Genomic DNA, 20,106 nt, shown 5'->3' with positions numbered 1-20,106 from the left:
AACCCACAAGCCCACCAAAAGCGACTACTAAATAACAGATAACCATAAGAAATGGCTGGAGATGCAGCAGAAAGGGCCAACAATGCAGACATGCTTCAAAGCGTCTATGAGGAGTTTGTTTAAATGAAGCAAGAAATTGTGCAAGAGGCTGGACAATGTCTCCCTTTCAGCTGCTGTCCCTTAAGGCATTCCACGTTATTCCTCGCAGTTCTCTGACCCTTAGTGGGACCCTACAGCTCACTCTAGAGGCAAGGGAGATGAAGAAAAGATACTTATATGAAAAGTTCTTACTTATTCCTAGAGTTCCAGTCCCCCAGTGGGGGACCCCCCAGTCTCCACTACCCACCACCCCTGAACTGCCTCTAACCTGGCCAGTGCGGGAAAGGGTGTGGGAACAAAGTAGAGAGAGGCAAAGCATGCTCCCACACACTCCAGAATGGTCCCATGTTGCGCTGAGAACAATATCAGTCCTTTCATTGCAGAAGCAATGGGTCATGCCAGGGACCAATTTAGTAAAAATCTGCCCCAACTTTAGTGTTGCACCTGTGCAAAAGGTAAGATGACACTGGCACATGTTCCAACACCCACCCCACCCCCCAGTTTGGACCCCAGGGGACCTGGCACCCATACTCCTACCTTACTTACAAAATTGGTGCCTACCATACTTTTCTTTAGGTATCATATCATTCTCCTCTCCTCCATTTTATTGTCACAACAACCCTGTGAGGGGGGCAGGCTGAGAGTATGTGACTGCCCCAAGATCACCAAGTAAGCTTCAATATCTGAGTGAGGATTCAAGCCTGGGACTCCCAGATCCTAGTCTGATACCCTAACCACTAAGCCACACTGGCTTTGCTACAAGCCTGAGAACTTCCTATGAATATTATTTTAAACTGCTAGATGTCATTGCATGCTATTTTTAGGCCCTTGCTGTTTTTATGCTAGTTTCTAATGGCTTGTTTTTATGCTGTTATACAATTTCATTGCAACATTTTATTTTGTGAGCTGGCTCAAGCAGGGCTCTGGATAGTCAGTATATAAATTATCTAAATAAAAGAATAATGATAAATAATAAAACAAAACACTTCCGTGAGGAGTGCTTATTGAGGATACTTTTCTTTATGGCTTTCAGTGCTGAAAAAAAAACCCCAGCCCAGATTGTATCTTCTGAATCTTTGAGCTCAGTATAGTTCTGGGAAGGCTTATTTAAGGTAATTATATATATATAATTTATATATAATTATTAATATATATCAATTTTATTGTATACATTATACATTTTGACTTGTTTATCCCTTTGACATATTTTAAAGATGGTCACAAACAAAGGGTTAAATCCGAAGGTCGTGTTCTGCCAGAGTTCCATCAGCTGGAAGAGGCAATTCTCCTTTCCTGCTATAGCTCACTGCTGTCTCCAAATTGCTGTTTCTAGGGAATGGGGACCTACAGCATTGTGGGGTGGGGGGTGGGATCTGCTGCTGGAAGAATTAATCAACAAAAATTGCCTTCTTTTCTGCTGTTGGAAAGCAACCTTTGGATTTATTCTATAAACTGATATAATCTTTTTCATTGCACTACATAAGGCGAAATGAATTAAAGTTGAGTGGGAGAGGATAAAAGGCAAAAGAACAAGAAATATAACAAGTGAGCATTAAATTATAAGCATCACACACACACACACACACACACACACACACACACAAATATCTTTAAAAAGGTCACCTCCTTGTAATGCAATTCAAAATGCCTAAGTTGTAAGCACTGCTCAAGCTTCTGTTGGTGTTTAGACCAAAAATCATCAAAGGCTGTTTCTGTTTCATCTAGCTGAGCTAAAAGCCTAGGAAAAGAATAAAGAGTAAGGCAAACATATGTCCAGTATAATGTAAAATGAACTACTCTCTTCATTTTGAATTCAAGCTCATCCTTTAAATGGAACAAAAGTGTGAGAGTTGAAAAATAAATGGGCAGGGGGGTGATTAGCAAGGCATGGTATTACAGGTTGTAATTTTTTATTTTGGGGAGAGAAAAATTAAATGGAACAAATGTTCTGTGAAATATTACTCTTCCTAACTATTTTATTTGCAGTTCAAAGTAGAAGGAAAGGCAACATCCCTAATGCTAATAGTGAATATGAAATACTAGAGAGTCTTGGGCTTAATGGACCACTGATGTAACTCAGCACAGGCCAGACCATGTTAATTTGCAAAGAACAGGACTAGCTGCTGGACCATGAGAGTATTTTAGAGGAAAATGCACAGCTGCCCTTGGTTTGGAGAGGGGTCATTTCTCTGTGGTAGAGCTCAGACAAGGTCCCACGTTCAATCCCCGCAGTGAGGCAGCAGGTGATGTGAAAGACCTGCTGAGACTGAGACCTTGGAGAGACACTGCCAGTCAGAACAGCCAATACTGACTTGAGCAAAGCAATGATCTGGCTCACTGTAAGACTGCTTCATGTATTCATGTGTGTTCAAGTATGACTGGAACAATCAAAACAGCTGTGAGGACCAGTTTGTAGGTTCAGATTAAAATGTAACAGACTGGTAAAGATATTCAGTGCCAAGGGCATGCAAGCTGATCCCCATCAGTGGACAGATTACACAGTTAACTGAAGAAGCTACTATTCCTTGCAAACTAGTACAGTAGTAGAGGTGGTCACTATGTTGATATCAGCCCTGTTCATCATTCACTGTCATTCTTATGCCATCCCTTAATCTTATGTTATTATGAGCAGTAGCCGTATACAGTGCAGACCTCAAATAATTTTGTTTGTTTTGCCTAGAGGGAAACATTACGGTTGCATAGATGAAACTCACCTCGCTATGGGGGCTATTGCAATACATGTCTCTCCAGAGGGTACCAAAGTGGGAATACGCCTGCTCACCTCCTGGTTGCATGTTAGAATTAGGTTTTATTTTAGGAAAGGTGTACAACATGATCTGTGTCACAAATAGATTTACCTCACCTTTCCACAGTGATTTGATTTTCAAGTTGATCTGGATTCATTTTGAATTCTGGGTTTTCAAGAACTGGTTTTTTAATACTTTTGAGAATATCGCCACCTTGTATTAATGCTAGCCTGAGATCCTCCTGCGGAAAATCAAAAAGGCCTCTATTAAGAGTTACGTTGATGAAGATTTAACCTAGACCAGCCTGTCAAATTTGAGATTAGAGAAGAGCTGTTCATGACAGTATTTTCAGGGTCATGGAAATCACATTTTACTAAAAGGAAGGGAGATCTTAATATCTGCCTTGCTCCCACTAGCTGTCTTTATGTGTGGGGCTGAGTAGGAGGAGCCTGAGATGAAGCTACCACCACAGCTTCCACTGCACACATCGGAGTCTTCAGAGATTCCAGACCTGAAGCAGTTCAAGACAACAGAATCAATTATATCCTCAAGAGCTCTTGGCAAAGATACAAAAGCCTTACTCCTTCCTAGCTGTGCCTTGTTTTCTCAAATTAGACTAGGTTTTGTTGGAAATTTTGATGTTCCCTGTAGTCCCTGCTTTAGCTCCAGGCCAAAACATTTTATATTAAATAGTGTCAGATAGGGGTGTGCACTGGGGAAATATTCAGTTTTCCCGCTTTGGGTTTACCAGAAGCGGGAAAAAGATTCAGAATAACCCAAAACCCGAAGCAGCAAGCCGCTTTGGGTTAACCGAGTTGCTTTGGTATGCTTTGTAATGATTCAGAGCATACCGAAGTGAGACCCCCACCTCCTCCCTGAGCCCCTCTTCCCCCAACCCCCACTAACCTTTCCCAAAGGTTGGAGTAGGCACCTCTGCCGCTGCAGTGGTCAGCAGGGCGGCGGGGAAGGTTGCAGCCGGCGCCTTTGGTGCCTGCGCTGCCACTCAGCCAGCAGGGCAACAGGAAAGGCCACAGCTGCCGCCTCTGCTGCCTGCGCCACTGCTTCAGCCACAGCGGCAGACAGCAGGGCAGCGGGGAAGGCCACAGCTGGCGCCTCTGCTGCCGGCGCCGCTGCTTTGGCCTCTGCGGAGGCCAGCAGGGTGGTAGGGGAGGCTGCAGCCAGTGCCTCTGTCACCGCTTCCACTGCTGCCAGGATGTCCCAGGTAAGTGAGGTGGTGGTGGGAGGGAGCCCTTTTAAAAGGCCCTGAAACTTCCCAAAGTGACCCAAATTGCTTTGGGAAGCTTTGATTCGGTATTTCCGAATGAGGTCCATCATACTGGCCCCGATTCGGAAATACCGAATCTTTATGAATTGGGCCCAATTTGGGTTTTTCCCCAAACCAGAAACCTGAAGTGCACACCCCTAGTGTCAGATCCAAAAATGGAGAGTAAATTTTTTAAAAATAAAGCAACTAACAAGAATCTGATGAAACAGATTATATCCTAAACTCAGCCAAAACCGCTGATAAGCAACTATCCCTTTTCCTTATTCTAGACTCAGTGAACTTCCATTTTCTCTAGCAGTGCTACAAATAACTTGAAATATTTTCCTGAAGTCTTTTCATAACTACTTAAAGTCATAATATTTAAATGAAGAAGAGTCTCTGGACAAGCTTTTCTAATAAATAACCCTGACATTGGGACAGCTAATTCTGTAACCACCATTTTACAGCAAACTTACAATTAGTGTCTACTACAGTTTTTCAAATTAAATGCTTTGTGAGGAAAAGACAAGATGTAAGAAATGAAGCAAGAAATATTATTTAAAAAAACCAACATTCTTATAAAAATGGGAAACTCATATCATTATGATTTTTCTATATTCTAAAGTTTGGAAAGGCTCCTTTTGGGATTTATGAATGTTGGGTTGGAACCTATGACTTCCTTCTGCTAAGTTGGATCCAATGACTCTCTTCTGTTAAGTTTCCTGTGAAGAACACTGTTTCTGATGGAAAAAGATCCCTCTTTGTTGAAGAATGTCTCTCTGTTGGAGGAAGACATGGTGAAAGAGAGTCATCATAGGATCCAACCTGGTCGCTCTGAACTCAGAAGTCAACCTATAGAAGTTATTGGAACGGGACCATGAGAAAGGACAGCATGAAGTCCAAAATCAGATTAGACATTTAAAATCAAGATTTAGAATGCCTGTGGGGGAGAACAAACTCCTAAGTTGCCCAGACCAACACATTCTGATGTCAAAGGGAACTCAAGTTTGTCAAGTTTTCTCAAAACTGGAAACCTTTAATGATACTGCACATGCTAGGGAGTGAGGAGAGGGTGTGGGCATGGCAGGAAGCTGTGTTGGTGCCAGTCATGGACAAAGCTCTGTCTTCTGGGATGCCTGAAGGCAGAGCTAATATTTTGCTGTAGGGCATCTCAATACTCTCATGTACATTGCTAACACAACTAACATATGCAGCACAACTATCGTACCTTCATTTTGTCCTTTCTTTCAGTATGTACTGCAAGGAGGGAACTGGTAGACTGTACATCATTTGGTAGCTCTGTTTCTGCCAGCTCAGTTCCAAAGGACCGAAGTATTTGAGCTGTATGCTTAACCATTAGAGCAAAGTTTTCTATAGCCTTTTGGAATAAGCAAACATTACAAGTGAATTCACACTCAGAATCAAATGAATTTAAATACACACACATCCTTAAAAATACCAAAATCAATACATCTTACATGCACGACAAAGTAAATATTAAAATGTGTAAATAAAAATGCTTTCACCACTAATCCCTGTGCTATTTTTTTCTGGCCTCACATTATGGGTATCTTCAATACAAACTCTTTAAAAAAACAACAACAGTCCAGCTGTTGTACTCCCTCTCTCGGGAGATGTCACAAAAAAGCCCTTTAATGACATACTGTAGATATCTATGCTCTGAAATCACCACTCCCAAATTCATTTCTCATGAAGCTTTTCTAAGATGACTAAGTTCCTCTGAGACATTTTCTCATACATGCTATTTCAATTCACATTCATCTGCCCAAACTGGTTAGTAAGTGGTACAACAGAAGAGCCCATTGATCCAGACTAGTTTGAAAAAGAATTACTTACAGTGCGATGAGACAGCCACCTGTTGTGGCAGTATTCCAGCGTGCCACCAAGATCCTCTGTTAGCTGTGTTTTGTCAATGTAGCTATTTAATTCTGTTAGTGAGCTCAGCATTATGATCTAATAACACAGAAAAAACATCGTGAAACACATAAAAATGAAGATACTTTTCAGAAGTTTCGTTTTGACCGAATCTGCCATTTCCTCTCATTGAATTTCAGTCATAGGGCAGCAGAAGGCATGTCCAAAAAGATAAGCTGAAGTGCTTTATGAATCCATGTTAAAATATAGAATTAATAAATGATTTAATATATATGTTTTACAATCACTCCTCCACATGGTAGGAGTGCCCATGCTTCACTTCATAGCTATTGTCACTAAATGGTTCCAGAGGATGGGAGACAGCAGCCTTCATCTAGTGCAGGCACTGATACTCCGCAGAGGCCAAAAGAAGCTGCTGGAACAACCAGGTTAATATCATCATTTTGCACCTGTAGAAGCTGTTATAAATCAACATGCAGGCAAAGCAGCAGCACCAGGAACACTGGGCCCTCATGCCTTCTTCAGCTGTTGTTCATCAACATGAAAACCCTCCCCACCCTGCCTGCTCACCTGCTGCTGCATAGGCCAAGATTAAAATTACGGCATTCAGTGGCTTGGAACTGATAATTCTTGGAACCCAAGAACTATGAGCAGAGGTGTGTTGTTTTCCTGCTGTGCCTCCCTGAGCTCCCTCCTCCCCCACCAGCACACATGAGAAAGGCAGAGGACCTTCTGGATTGGCATTGCTTGTGTGGGAGGATCAGCAGGAATCAAAGCGTCCCCACCCCCAACACACAAGTAAGCAAAAGGGCATTTGCTCACTCTAGAGCACTGCTCGATCCAGCTATTGGTCATCGCCATATAATTATCATAACATGCATGAATCTGAATACAGGTGGAACACTATTGCTAAAATATACCATATTTTAAATTTATCTTTTGATTACAGTTTGTTACTCTGCTGTAATCTTCCAAATATGACATCCAAAGGAATTGAAAGACAAACCACAGTTTAGAATTTCCAAAACAGATCAGTGTGACAAGTCATTCAAGATCTTAAATCCCGATACTGAAAGCATAACCTTTATCTTAGGTAAAATTATCTCTCTTTAAAAACTCACCAGTGTAAATGTCACATCATAGGTAGCTAACTACCTATTTTATATTTGACTGCATTTGATGTACAATCAAGTGGAAAGAGATTTAGCTGACAACCAACAAAATGTAGACATTAATGATGGTCTACATTTACATTAAGTTGTGCAAATTGGAAACTCATGAGCAGGGATGGGAAATGCATATTGAGGAAATTTTAGGCCAGGCTGTGGCATGGAGGTGGCTCTGGTGGTTCTACTGGATGACTTCCATCTGAATGTAGACAAATGCTGTGCTTCATTGTTGTTCCTCCTGGATTTATCTGTAGCCTTCTACCCAGTAGACCATGCCATCCTACTGAGGCCTTTGGAGGCAGAAGTAGGTATCAGAAGTGCCTTGGACAGGTTTAAATCATTCCTCATGGGATGAACTCAAAGGCTTATTACTGGAGACCAGCTATCCTTACTGTGGGAATTATCGTGTGGGATTCCACAAAGCATAATCTAATCCCGAATGTTATTCTACTTCTATGTAAAGCCTTTAGGAGAAATCATTTGTAGCTGTGGAATTGGATGCTATCAATATGCAGATGACACCCAGCTTTAATTTGTTATCCAAATCCTTTGACAATGCAGTAGAGGTACTAAGTCTCTGCTTGACAGCTGTAGTCAACTGGCTTAAAGCAAACAAATTGAAATTGAGCCCAATCAAGATTGATGGGGTTCAGTTGATCCTGGCTGACTCAGTTAAAAGCCTAGGGGCTATATTAGATCCTGTACTGCTGCTAGAGAAGCAATTAAATGCAGCTGCAAAAAGGCCCTCTCTCAAGTCTTAGTGTGGAAGATGGTCCCCTACCTTGACACAGCTGATCTGGCCACCTGGATTTATGGCACACTAAGATCAAGACTAGACTACTATAATGCACTCTACATAGGCCTCCCCTCAAAGCTGACTCAGAGACTCCAGCTGGAGCAGAACACTGCAGCTCTTTTATTCACAGGAGCTACATGGAGCATGCATATCACTCCCATTCTGCTGTCACCCTTTTGGCTTCCCATCAGTTACCATGTCCAATTCAAGGTCATGACTATCACATTCAAAGCCAATCATGGTCTTGGCCCCTCGTATCTGTGTCACTACCTCTCCCCTTATGTTCCCCCACAGCAGCTTCACTCATCTGGCAAGGGACTTCTGCAGATACTGCCCTGCAGTTGGGCAGAATCAACAACTGCCCTCACACATGCTTCCTCTGTGGTAGCCCCCACCTTATGGAATGTCCTGCCTGAGGAGGTCAGGAAAGCTCCCACACCCTTGGCTTTCCACAAACTATGCAAGACTGAATTATTCAGCAGGGCTATCTACCCAGATTACAGGACTGTGTTCTAAGAAGTAGTTCAGAGAGAAGTGTATAGTCCCTGTTCAGGGCTTTCCTTCCTCCCTATTTTCCAAAATTCAACATTTTCCAATATTCAACATTAAGTGTTTTCTCCAGGAGGGCAATGTGCAGGCTTACTGTACGTAAGGCCACTTCCAATTTTTTTTCTGTATTTTTTAAAATTTACAAACTAAGATTCTTCTTTAGAGCCCTTCCCAGTATGCCAAACCCCTTATCTCATTTGTGGTTGGCTTCACATTTCTGAATACTAATTTATAGTATACAGGAATAGTAATACATAAGGAAAACACAAATTGCTGCATATATAAATAATCTCTGTTAATATGAAAAACACATGATGACAATGGGTGAAAATGGATAACCATTTAGGGGGCAGCAATTCCATCATGGTACCACTTACAGCTGCTGTACAACGTCAAGGATAAGTTTAATAAGATCTACGCCCATTCAGAAAGCTGAACTATGGCCAATATAAAATTGTCCCGTATCGGCCAATATTACAAAGGACCAGCTCAATAAGTTGCCGCATTATCACTGATACGTTTTACCACTTGGTAAGCAGTCATCTGTATTCATGTAAGTTTTTTTTTTTAAAAAACTGGTACCTTCATCTTATACTCATCTCTATGGAACTTGAATGCAATATCCAGAAGAGTTTTGTGGAAGAATCCGGTTGGGCGCATTACCAGAACTAGCTGCAAGTTTCCAGGGAATGATGCCTGCAAAACCATTAAAATTACCATTAAAATTAGAAATGTTTATTTAGTCAATTCATTCTAGATCAGAATTTTTCACATTAAGAATTTAATAAATATTTTAAATCACAGATAGGCTTAATATACAAAAATTGCAAGTAACTATACTGGCCTAATTAGGAAAAAGGGGCTCAAAGGGCATTACAGCACTGTGCTTAGTAGGTGTCCGAGGCCCGACACGCCGGCCTCGGACTCCCCCCACCCCCACCCCCCCGACGACGCAGAGCCCACCTACCGGGCGGGAGAGGCCAAGGACGAGGCCCCACCGGTGGAAGAAGGCCCCAGCGGCTGCGCCGCCGCTGCGCCGCCGCCCGCCGCCGCACCGGAGGAGAGGAGCCCGAGCGGCCACGACAGCGGGCGCACTCGGAAGCGGCGGCCAGCGCGGTCAGCGCTCTGGCGGCGACGGCCCCGTCCGGGCCGCGGGGAAGGCCGCAGCGAGCAGGGCGAGGCCGCGCCGGGCTGCCAAACGCCAGCGCAGGCGCCCTCGGCCAAGCAGGAGGGCGGCCGGGGCCAGCAGGGGGGAGGGAGGAGCAAGCCAGCCTGTGATTGGAGGGCGGCCCGGGGAAGGGCCAGATCGCCCCGTCAGGGGCCTAGCCCGCCGTCCATCACAGGGCAGGAGGGAGGAGGGCAAGAGGCATTGGGGGAGAGCGGGGCAGCCCGGCTAGCAGCCCACCAACGGGGTAGAGGGAGGTGGGCCCAATGGGCTGGGATGCAGGTGGCACAGGTGTTGGGATTGATGGTGGGTGGAAGCACTCGGGGGTGAGGGTGGAGCTGGAGTGGGGAAAGTATTTAAGGAGGCTCTGGAGGCAGGCCGAGGAGGAAGGTACTGGAAGAGACATAGCAGGTGCCCGGCATCCTAAGGCGAGCACCCTGCCATTTGTCAGCCGGCTGCCCTGAAGGTTAAGGCGCAGCCAGCCGGGTGGAGCCACGTGCTGACCGGCCCGCCGGTCAGACAAGGGCCGCCCTAGTCTGAGGCCGCCTGTGAAAGAGCCTCCACGCTTCCTTGGGGACCCGCCCAGCCGCTCCAGGCTACCAGCACGGACCCGCCGGGACCGCCCCGCCCAGACCCGCCGCCAGGGGGCGTGCCACAGCCTGACAGTAGGACCACTTGAAAATCACAGAGTTGTGAGCAAGCTTTCAAAATTCACAGAATTCTTCTTCAGAAAGAGCCTCTTACATTTACATTCTCCCTCCCTCTTCTTGGCTTAATGTCTAGGTTGAGAAAGAGTTATTCAATCCTCTGTTTTTGGTGGGTAGCCATGGTGGTCAGTAGTAGAAGCAAGATTCGGGTCAAGTAGCACCTTAAAGACCAACTAGATTTCCTGGGTATGAGCTTTTGAGACAAAGTTCCCTTCATCAGATACATGGAGTGGGAAAAGGTAAGAGTCTCATAATTCAGGCAGAGGGTGAGGGCAGTATTGCAAATTAGAGTGTCAGGTAACTAGCTATAATACATGTTGCAATTAGTTTGACAGAGCATGGGTGTGAGGTGCAGAAAATTATCATCTGTAATGTGAGAAAAATCCTACGTCCCAATTCATCCCTGGGTGATCTATTGCTCCAAATCTGCAAATAAACTCAATTTCTGAGTCCAGTGGCACTTTAGAGACCAACAAGATTATCAGGGTGTAAGCTTTAGTGACCCAGAGCTCCATTCTTCAAACATGAGTTTTATATTCATCTCTATGGAATGTGAATGTAATATCTAGAAGAGTTTTGTGGAAGAATTCTGTTGGGCACGTTACCAGAAGGGAGCTCTGACTCTTGAAAGCTTACACTCTGAAAATCTTGTTGGTCTCTAAGGTGCCGCTGGACTCAAATCCTGCTGTTCTGCTGCAGACCAACATGGTTACCCACCTAACCTAAACTCAATGTTGTGTTATAATTTTCATTTGAAGTTTCTCATCTTGAGAACTGCTGCTCTTAGAGGTCAGCAACAGAATGTCCTAGAAGACTCCCATTGGTTTTTGAACGTTGTGATTTTTGGTATCAGACTCTGTCCCCATACTGCCTCCAACAACACAATCACTGGACCTAACATCACAGCTATACCATCTCAGGCTCATTCATTTGTTCATCTTCCAACGTTATATATGCCATCCAGTGTCAGCAATGCCCTTCAACTCTCTAAATTGGACAAACAGGTCAGTCCCTTTGCAAAAGAATAAATGGACATAAATCTGATACCCTGGAAATCCAGTTGGTCTTTAAGGTGCTAATGGACCCAAATCTTAATCCTCTGTTTAGTTGGTACAAGTAAAAGACAGGCATTAGTTTTAGTTTTAGACCTGGTTCAACACAGTGAGTTGAATCCAGACTAAATTTTCCAGCAGCAGAATGGAACTTTCCTGTCTCTGCTCTTTCACTGCAACCCTGATCTCTATATATCCAAAGCAAGAAACCATCCGGAGAAGGAATTGGGGCCTTTGGACGACAAAAGAATAAAGAGATTGGTAAAGGAAGATGGGGAGAGAAGCAAAATGAATTCTTGACATCTGTGGAAAGTATGGGTCATGCGCCCATGCCACCACAGCCACAATTTTCAGGAAGGGAGTCTAAACAACAAAGTCAAATTGAGGTGATAACAGATGAAGTTCTAGACCTACTGGAGAAATTAAAAACCAATACATCTCCAGGACCTGATGTACATCTGAGGATTCTTAGGGAACTCAAATGAGAGATTGATCTACCAATCAATATATGTAACTTGTCACTAAAATCAGCCAATGTATCAGACCAATGGAGCATAGCAAATGTTACACTGATTTTTAGAAAGAGGTCCAGTTAGCCTAATGTCTCTCCCATGCAAATTAGTAAAAACCATAATCAAAGAGAGAATTAAGCTCATAGACCACATGAGAGCACTGTCATGCTTGGATAGACAGTGGAACTCCCCCTAATGAGTGCTGCCATTCGCCTGTTAGAATAATCTCCCTTCCCCCTCCATTTTTTGCCTGGGAAACCTGCAAAGGGGAACAAAAAAACCCAAGTTTCTGTGACTGGCTGCAGCTTCAAGGCAGGATTTTTTTTTGCATGCCTAACTTCTGCTGCTAGGTAGGTTCTATTGGGATTCTCTGTTTTGGCACTGGTTCTGTTGGTTCTTTGTAGCTTCTTTTTGGACACCAGTTGCTCGTGTGTGTTAGGCTATGGCTTCTTTGCCCTTGATAAAAGCACTAGATCCCCACCCCCTCATATGAAACAATGGAGAGTGGCTGGAGGCACCTTGTTTCCAGGACTCGACACAATCTTCTTGAAATTGGGCGGGGGGGGAGGTTCAACAGACAAGCAGCCCTCACTCTACTACAATTTTGGTGTAATTTTCACGAACAGGTCCTCCAGCCCCCCGAAAGATTTCTCCACAAGGAATAATGGATCCAGTAAATTTTGGAATCCCGAAAAAAACTCTCAATATAAAACCAGTATGGGAGTACTTGAATATCAGGAATACCAATATTTATGGATTTCTTGGTATCTAAATCCAACAGATACCAATTTTATTTAGTGCAGAAACCTACTGAAACCCTTTGACATTGATTATAAGACAACTTGTAATCTCTACTCTGCCACATCACTGGATCAAGTACCTACACTATCCCTCTATTTTCTGATTTTTTACACAAGTTCATGAAAATGGCTCTCAACTGAACTATGTTGAACTATGCTGATTTGATGAGGTATATCCAGCATGCAGATATTATCTCTTCCATTGTCAAAAACCAGAATTTTGGGGCCTACTACTACTTGAAGGCTTGCATTATATAGTAGTCAAACAACTTTGTTTTCTACGAGAAAACACTATATGCTTTCATATTGGACAAAATTTAAGAATGTAATTCTATTTAAAACTGTTTCTCTAAAACTTGTTCTTATTCTATATTATTCCTTTAAAGGAATTTTATTCTTATTATTCCTTTATTCTTTATTCTTACTATTCCTTTATTCTTAAAGGAAACAAATCCATGGAGTTGGCTGACTTTTACCCAACTATTTGCACAGATTAAAATTTGAATGTCAGTAAAGTATATCTTGGCAAGTTCCCAAAAGTCTTTTAAAAAAACTTTTTAAATGGCAGGCTTCCAAAAATCTTGATGCCACCAGCAAGTGCCCTTCCCTCCTCCTAGCTGAAAATTCATGCCACACAAAAATGCCCGCAACTGATTTCTCCACTAATTGCAGTTAAAGGAGATAACTGCCACCCACCCCTGAGCTTACCGTGAATCATGGATAACTCAGAAGAAACGGTGCTCTCTCTGTCCATTGGGCATTTATGGAAGGCAGAAACACCACCTCACTATTATTTACAAAAGCTTAGCATGAAAGTGCAGAAGGCTTCTCCACTTCTACTGCCCCCCCTCCTACATATACTACAGGGGTAGTGATTAGAGGGCAAATAATGGCTACCGGTTAAGACACACCATAATTTGTAGACCCCTTAAAATATGTCTTATTATTGCATCAAAATAATGAACTGAGGCCTTTTCCTTTTTAAATTATTATTTTATTTAAGTTCACATTTCTGAATGAATGATTTGAGTTAGTGATCCTAATAAACCCCTCACCAGCATTGTTATAACGATGAGCAACTAAGATAGATTTTCGTATGTTTCTAAGATGCCAACAAGTCAACTGATTTTTTTTTCATTAGAAAACCTCCCTTCACTAGCACTAGACACTGGAAGGTGAAGGGATGGAGGGAAAGAATGGTCAGCGATTTGTAGTCTGCAGCAGCATGCGTCAGCTACAGGTGTAAGTAGTTCCTCCAGGTGTCATCATGACTTGAGCCAACAATAGGAGCTGAATTGGCTCTGCAGAGTGATATTTAGAACAGCCACCAATTTACCAGAATAAAATTGCATTCAGGCTAGTTGCTGAAAAAGGCAAGGGGAAAGGTTGTTTTTCTCCTCTTCTGCTGTTGTTTAAACATACACCACTTTCATTGTGGATGCTATCCTTGATCCTGTGAAAAAGCTGCAAATTCCACCCAGAATTTCTGGACTCTCAGCTGAGACTGGACAAAAAAACAGGGCTGCACTCATGTGTAAATGTTGCTCATTGAGTGGTCTTCTGTGCAGTCCCACATTGGGTATGTGCATGCGCAGTCCCAATGTGGGCTTCACAGAAGCCACGGAAATGAATGGTTGGATTCCATCATGACCCATGGTCCCACTCTGAGCGCCATCCATTGGCTCTGGATACCTGAATTTTTGTTTTAGACAAACAGCAACCATCGGGGGTGGGTGGGAAGGGTCATATTTTGCTTGCTTTTCTGAGCCTTAAGCTTAACAGGATTTAGACCTAAACCTGGTTAGAAAGCAGAAATCAAATTGCTGCCATCTGTTATGCCCAGGATTGTATCGGACTATTTGAGGGCCTTGTGCTAGTTCATAAACTGAACAATGAAAGATGTATTGTAAGGATGGGGTCTCTCAGATGCTTCACTAACGAGTTGGGGATCATAGACTTCATCACTATTTTTGCCTTATATATTATCTGCTGCTTTAAATATGTACTCCTATGTACAACCAGCACTCCATGTTGTCTAATGTTAGTCCTAGAATTGATTATGTTTTGCTCCAGTATTTTTTCTACTCTGTCTTGGATCCTTGCTAATGCTATGTCTTTTAAACTTGTATCTGTTTACCTTATGGTATTGTATTGAAATGTACTTGATTCTGATTGTATTAACCTCATACTATGTAATCCGCCTTGAGTCTCAGTGAGAAAGGTGGACTATAAATGACATAAACAGGGTGGATCTGATTTAACTCACGATTTAAATCACTAGTCATTAAGACTTGATTTAAATCATAGTTTTCTACATAGACTAATTCTTGCTGGTATAACTTTAATATGCAAGAAGATGCCTGCCTTACCGATAGGTAAAGGAATTTCATTAAAGTATTCCCAAACTGGGTCTCTTTTACGGCCTGCTGCCAATATAGGTTTTTTCCTCCAAGGAAAGAATGTGATAAACCTCAGGTCATACACACAAAAGATCCAAAGACTTGTGCAGTATTGTGCTCAAAAAGTTTCACTTTCATTTTGTACTGCTTGCCCCTCCCTCCTCACACTTAGTTTCTTCTTGTACAGATCTATTCCACTCTAAACAATCAGAAAAATATTGTTTCTATTCACTGAACTTCTTGAAACTTAGCACTGGAGGGGTTGATTCTGTCTTCATAGGTTTGTAGAACAATAGAATTAAGGTCTTTTTCTCAACTCTGTTCATGTTATAACATTTTTGCTGTGAAGAAGAGGCATGTGATCTCTGCTGAGCTGACACAAATTCAGTTTTGAGAACTGCAAAACCAAGCATCTGTGATAATATCTTGTAGGCAGAGAAACTGCCCAATAATCTTACAAAAACCTCTGGAACAGCATGACATTGTGAATGGATTAATGGAATTTATTTACCAAAAAAATTAAACATATACAGCCTTATTCTACATAATTAAAAACTAATCTTTATTTCATGATGGAATAACCTTTGGATGGTAATATATTTTCCTCAAAAAGCATTTTATTTAAAAAAATCCAATTTAAATAAAAAAAATCTGATTTAAATTTAAAAAATCCGATTTTTTTGATTTTTTTAAAAAAATCATTGATTTTTATCCACCCTGGACGTAATAATAATAAATAAACAATGCCTTCCATCAATTTTATCTGCATCTTTGTAAACTTGTATTTATTTACCCTAAGCATTGTTTATGGAAATGTCCTTGTTATTGTTACATTATGTAACCTGCCTTGAGCCTCAGTGGAAAAGGTGGACTATAAATGAGTGAATAAATAAATAAATAAACCTTCCTAGCCTTTGGTATCCTAAAAGAATTCTTAGCCTGAGGTTAGAGCTTGTCTAACTTTTATTTTTTCCATAGTTCCTGGCAGGGCTTTTTTTCTGGGAAAAGAGGTGGTGGAACTCAGTGGGTTGCCCTAGAAGAAAATGGTCACATGGCTGGTGGCCCCACCCTCTGATCTCCAGACAGAGGGGAGTTTAGATTGTCCTCCGCACCACTCAGCGTGAGTCATGTGACCATTTTCAAGCGGTTCCAGAACTCCGTTCCACCGCATTCCAGCTGAAAAAAAGCCCTGGTTCCTGGATGTCACAGGCATTTTAAAAACACAGAATAGATCAGTGTCCCCCCACTCCCACCCTTTATTCTGGCTTGGCTGTCAGTTTCCTAAATTTTCCTGAAGCTGAAATATTAGCACTTCTACTCTGACATACTTTCTGTTACACTGGCAACTTCCTGGCAAGACTATCCAACATGTAGATCTCTCTGAAAGGAATGGTAACAAACAACAAATAGTATCATTAAGTACAAGTGTGTGTAGGAATGCAGAGAAGGGCATTTCCAAAAATCTCACATAAATAAATTGTTGGGATTTGCAAGTGTCATTCACTTCTGTCATGAAAGGGTTAATCTGTTTCTGTCTTAGCTAGGCATAATTAATTAGCATGAGGCCAGTTAAATGTTGAGTAACTGTTCCTGCCAGGGCAAATGGGAGTTGCATGCCTAATGAACTAATCTAGGATCGATTATTGGCTGACCAGGTTTATTGGGGGCAATTAACATTCTTTCCTTTGTCCAGGACGCCATTGCCCACTAGTCTGTTGCACCCTTACCTCCAGCATGTAAGGACGTAGAAGCTAGTTAGCTCTTCTTTATTTTATCACCAATGTAACCCTTATTATTTTATCCTTTATGTAGTAAACATTATTTTAGAAGCCGAACACAAATCTCTGTGATTCTTTATCTGCTGCGCAAAGCTCTACTCTGCTAACCATTATCATAAATCATAAATTATTACCCAACATAAATTCAGCTTAAAAATAACACAGTTGAGACAACAAGCATTATGCCAAACCTGATTATAAGTTGCCCTTGTGAGAAGCTAACTGCATATTTCCTAATGGATTATATGTTTCTAACCTTCCAGTGGTTACTGAGAGAGCACGAAACATTTTCTGGGGTTATTGATAAAAATGTATGTTATGCTTCACTGTATGTTATGGTACTTATCACACTATATTCAGATGCTGGATTGATTACTTTCAAAATTAATATAGTAAACACTGCTGCCCGGGAAAGATAAATTTCCATTTTTTTTCACAGCTAGATATGTCAAGGTTTATCAAGTCACATTTCCCTGAACAATTCCTGCATGATATTCCATCTGTTGCCCCCTAAAGTCTGCTTATGGACCATTTTGATCCAGGAACAGTGATAAATATTGACAGAATCCTGGCATCTGTGAAGACCACTACTTGTGTACTGGAACCATGCCCACTTGATTGCTAAAATACAGTCAGTACTGACTGACTGATTGCTAAAATAATATAAAGACCACATCAATGAGCCCTTAATGTCTATTCTAAATCAGTCACTACTTCAAGGCGCCTTCCCTCAGCCACTCAAAGAGACAGCTGCTTAAAAAAACATCCCTAGACAAAAATGATGCAGACAATTATTGCCCAGTCTCTCATGTGCCCTTTCTAGGCAAAGTGATCAAGCAGATCAGTTCTACACCTTCTTGAATAACTGGTGCTCTGGACCCTCTTCAGTCTGGTTTCTGGCTGGGCTATGGGATGCAGATGGCTTTGATGGCTTTAGTTGATGACTAAATGAATGCAGACTAAGACTATGCTTCTTTGTTGCTCCTCTTGGATCTACCTGCAGCCTTTGATATATTAAATCATGCCATCCTGTTGAGGCATTTGGAGGCAGAAGTAGTAGGGGATGAGCCCTAGACTGGTGTGAATCATTCATCATGGAAGAGACTCAAAGGCTTGCTGAGGAACATCAGTTAGCTTCAATGTGGGATTATTTTGCAGGGTTCCACATGGTATAATCTTATCCACTATGTTATTCAACTTCTATGTAAATCCTTTAGAAGAAATCATGGAATTAGATGTCATCAATATGCAGATGACACCCAGTTCTGTATCTCTTTATCCAAATCCCCTAGTGAATTAGTTGAAGAGTTGAGTCACTGCCTGACAGATGTGGTCAAGTGGCTGAAAGCAAATAAATTGAAACTGAAGCCAGACAAAAATGGAAGTGATGCTAGTTGGGAATCCAGCAATATTGAAGGAAATTGTACTCCTCACTTTCGTTGAGGTCCAGTTGATCCTTGCAGAAGAGTTGAAAGGCAGAATAGTATTATACTGCCTATTATATATTATATTATAGTATATCCTTGCAGAATAGTATTATACTGCTAGCACTACTGCTAGAGAAACAAATTAATGCAGCTGCAAAAAATGCCTTCTTCAAACTCATTCTAGCTCAGAAGATGACTCCTTGACATGGCCACCTAGATCCACGCTATGGTAACATCCAGAATTGACTTCTGTAATGCACTCTACATAGTTATCCTCTCAAAGTCAAACTTTCAGACTTCAGCTGACACAGAATGCTGCAGTTCAATTATAATCAGAAGCTAGGTAGAGCATGCATATTACTCCCATTCTGCAGTCACTCCACTGGCCACCCATCAGTTAACAGGCTCAGTTCAAGGCATTGGCTACCACATATAAAGCCCTTCATGGCTGTGATCCCTCATACCTATGGGACTGCTTCTCTCCCTATGTTCCACCATGCTACCTTTGCTTATCTGAACACAGCCTTCTGCAGGTACCACCCTGAAATGGGCAAAATCAACAGCTGCCTGAACATGCACATTCTCTGTGGTGACCCGCTTTGTGGAATGGCCTACCTGAAGATGTCAGGAAAGCTCCTGCTCCTCTGGCTATCCCCAAATAATGCAAAACTGAATAATTCAAGAAGGCTTTTTATACAGGCAGTAAGACTGTGCTGTAACAAATGGTTCAGAGAGATGCTTTGGTAAAGAGATAAGAACTACAGAGTACATACTGTGTGCTCTCTGTAGCTATATATATGCTCCTACTGTGCAATTTTCCACATCATTTAATGCATTATGTATTTCTTCTGTTTTGTTCCAGAATTGTTTCAACTCTGTATTGGATTTCTACTTGTGTTTTTTTCAAACTTCTGCAATCCATACCCGATTGTATTGTTTATTGAATGTCCCAGCTGTTGATCATATTGACTTACTCTGTGAAATCCACCTTGAGTCTCAATGAGAAAGGTGTACTATAAATAATGTAAATAAATAAATAAATAAAGCTTTAGAAGTCAATCATGACAGCTTCCCTTTGTTTACTTCTGAAAGGTAAAAAGCAGTTTTAAAAAACTTATCAGGTACATCCAGAAATTACATGTGATCAAAACTCTCCAATGAAGGTAAACCAGTTCACAAAAATACCTAGAGACACCTTCCCATACACACTCTGTAAGTACTCATGAAAACTGCTGGATATGTATGGCAGTGGATCACAGTGGATGGCTACGGGCCATAGCATACGTATAGAACACTGGGAAACACAGATGTAGGGGCTTAATAAGTCTTCTCTCTTCAAAGACAACAATGGCAAATATGAACTGGGTAGAATAGGGGGACTGTATGGGAAATAAATAACAGATAAGCTCCAACCACATATTCAGGAGGAAACCAAGATAACTAGAGGCTATTTTTTAAAAAAATACCTGTAAAGCTGTTTATTAGTACTTAATCAATTGAAGGAGGAAGCCAGAAGACACGAGTGGTTGGAAAAGGAATATAAGTGGTTGGATACGGACATTAGTGGCTGGATAAGAACAAAGTATATATGGAAATATATACAACTGGAGGATGAACGTTTAGAATGTGAGTGTTTGGGAAGTCTGTGAGGCTGGTAGGAAAATATCTAGCAGAGTATCTACAATGATCTGATAAATTATATCTTAAAAATTAGTTTAAATTTTTTGCCTGGCTTACTGCAGGAAT

At 41.8% G+C, this 20,106-nt stretch overlaps 1 protein-coding gene across 5 annotated transcripts in view; it reads right to left on the bottom strand.

The window, feature by feature from the left end:
- Positions 1-20,106, bottom strand: part of MCF2L (MCF.2 cell line derived transforming sequence like) — a 107,799-nt gene that overhangs the window by 35,640 nt on the left and 52,053 nt on the right. For all 5 annotated transcript variants that reach the window (XM_054973451.1, XM_054973452.1, XM_054973453.1 and 2 more), the window contains exons 5-9: positions 9,103-9,216; positions 5,968-6,084; positions 5,339-5,488; positions 2,963-3,087; positions 1,723-1,837 (exon numbers count right to left, since the gene is read on the bottom strand). In XM_054973451.1, the coding sequence (XP_054829426.1) occupies positions 1,723-1,837; positions 2,963-3,087; positions 5,339-5,488; positions 5,968-6,084; positions 9,103-9,216 (621 nt within the window). The remainder of the gene's footprint in view (positions 1-1,722; positions 1,838-2,962; positions 3,088-5,338; positions 5,489-5,967; positions 6,085-9,102; positions 9,217-20,106) is intronic.

This window comes from Eublepharis macularius, chromosome 3, assembly GCF_028583425.1.
Source record: "Eublepharis macularius isolate TG4126 chromosome 3, MPM_Emac_v1.0, whole genome shotgun sequence".
NCBI classification, from domain to species: domain Eukaryota; kingdom Metazoa; phylum Chordata; class Lepidosauria; order Squamata; family Eublepharidae; genus Eublepharis; species Eublepharis macularius.
This window is presented reverse-complemented; position numbering and strand designations above follow the sequence as displayed.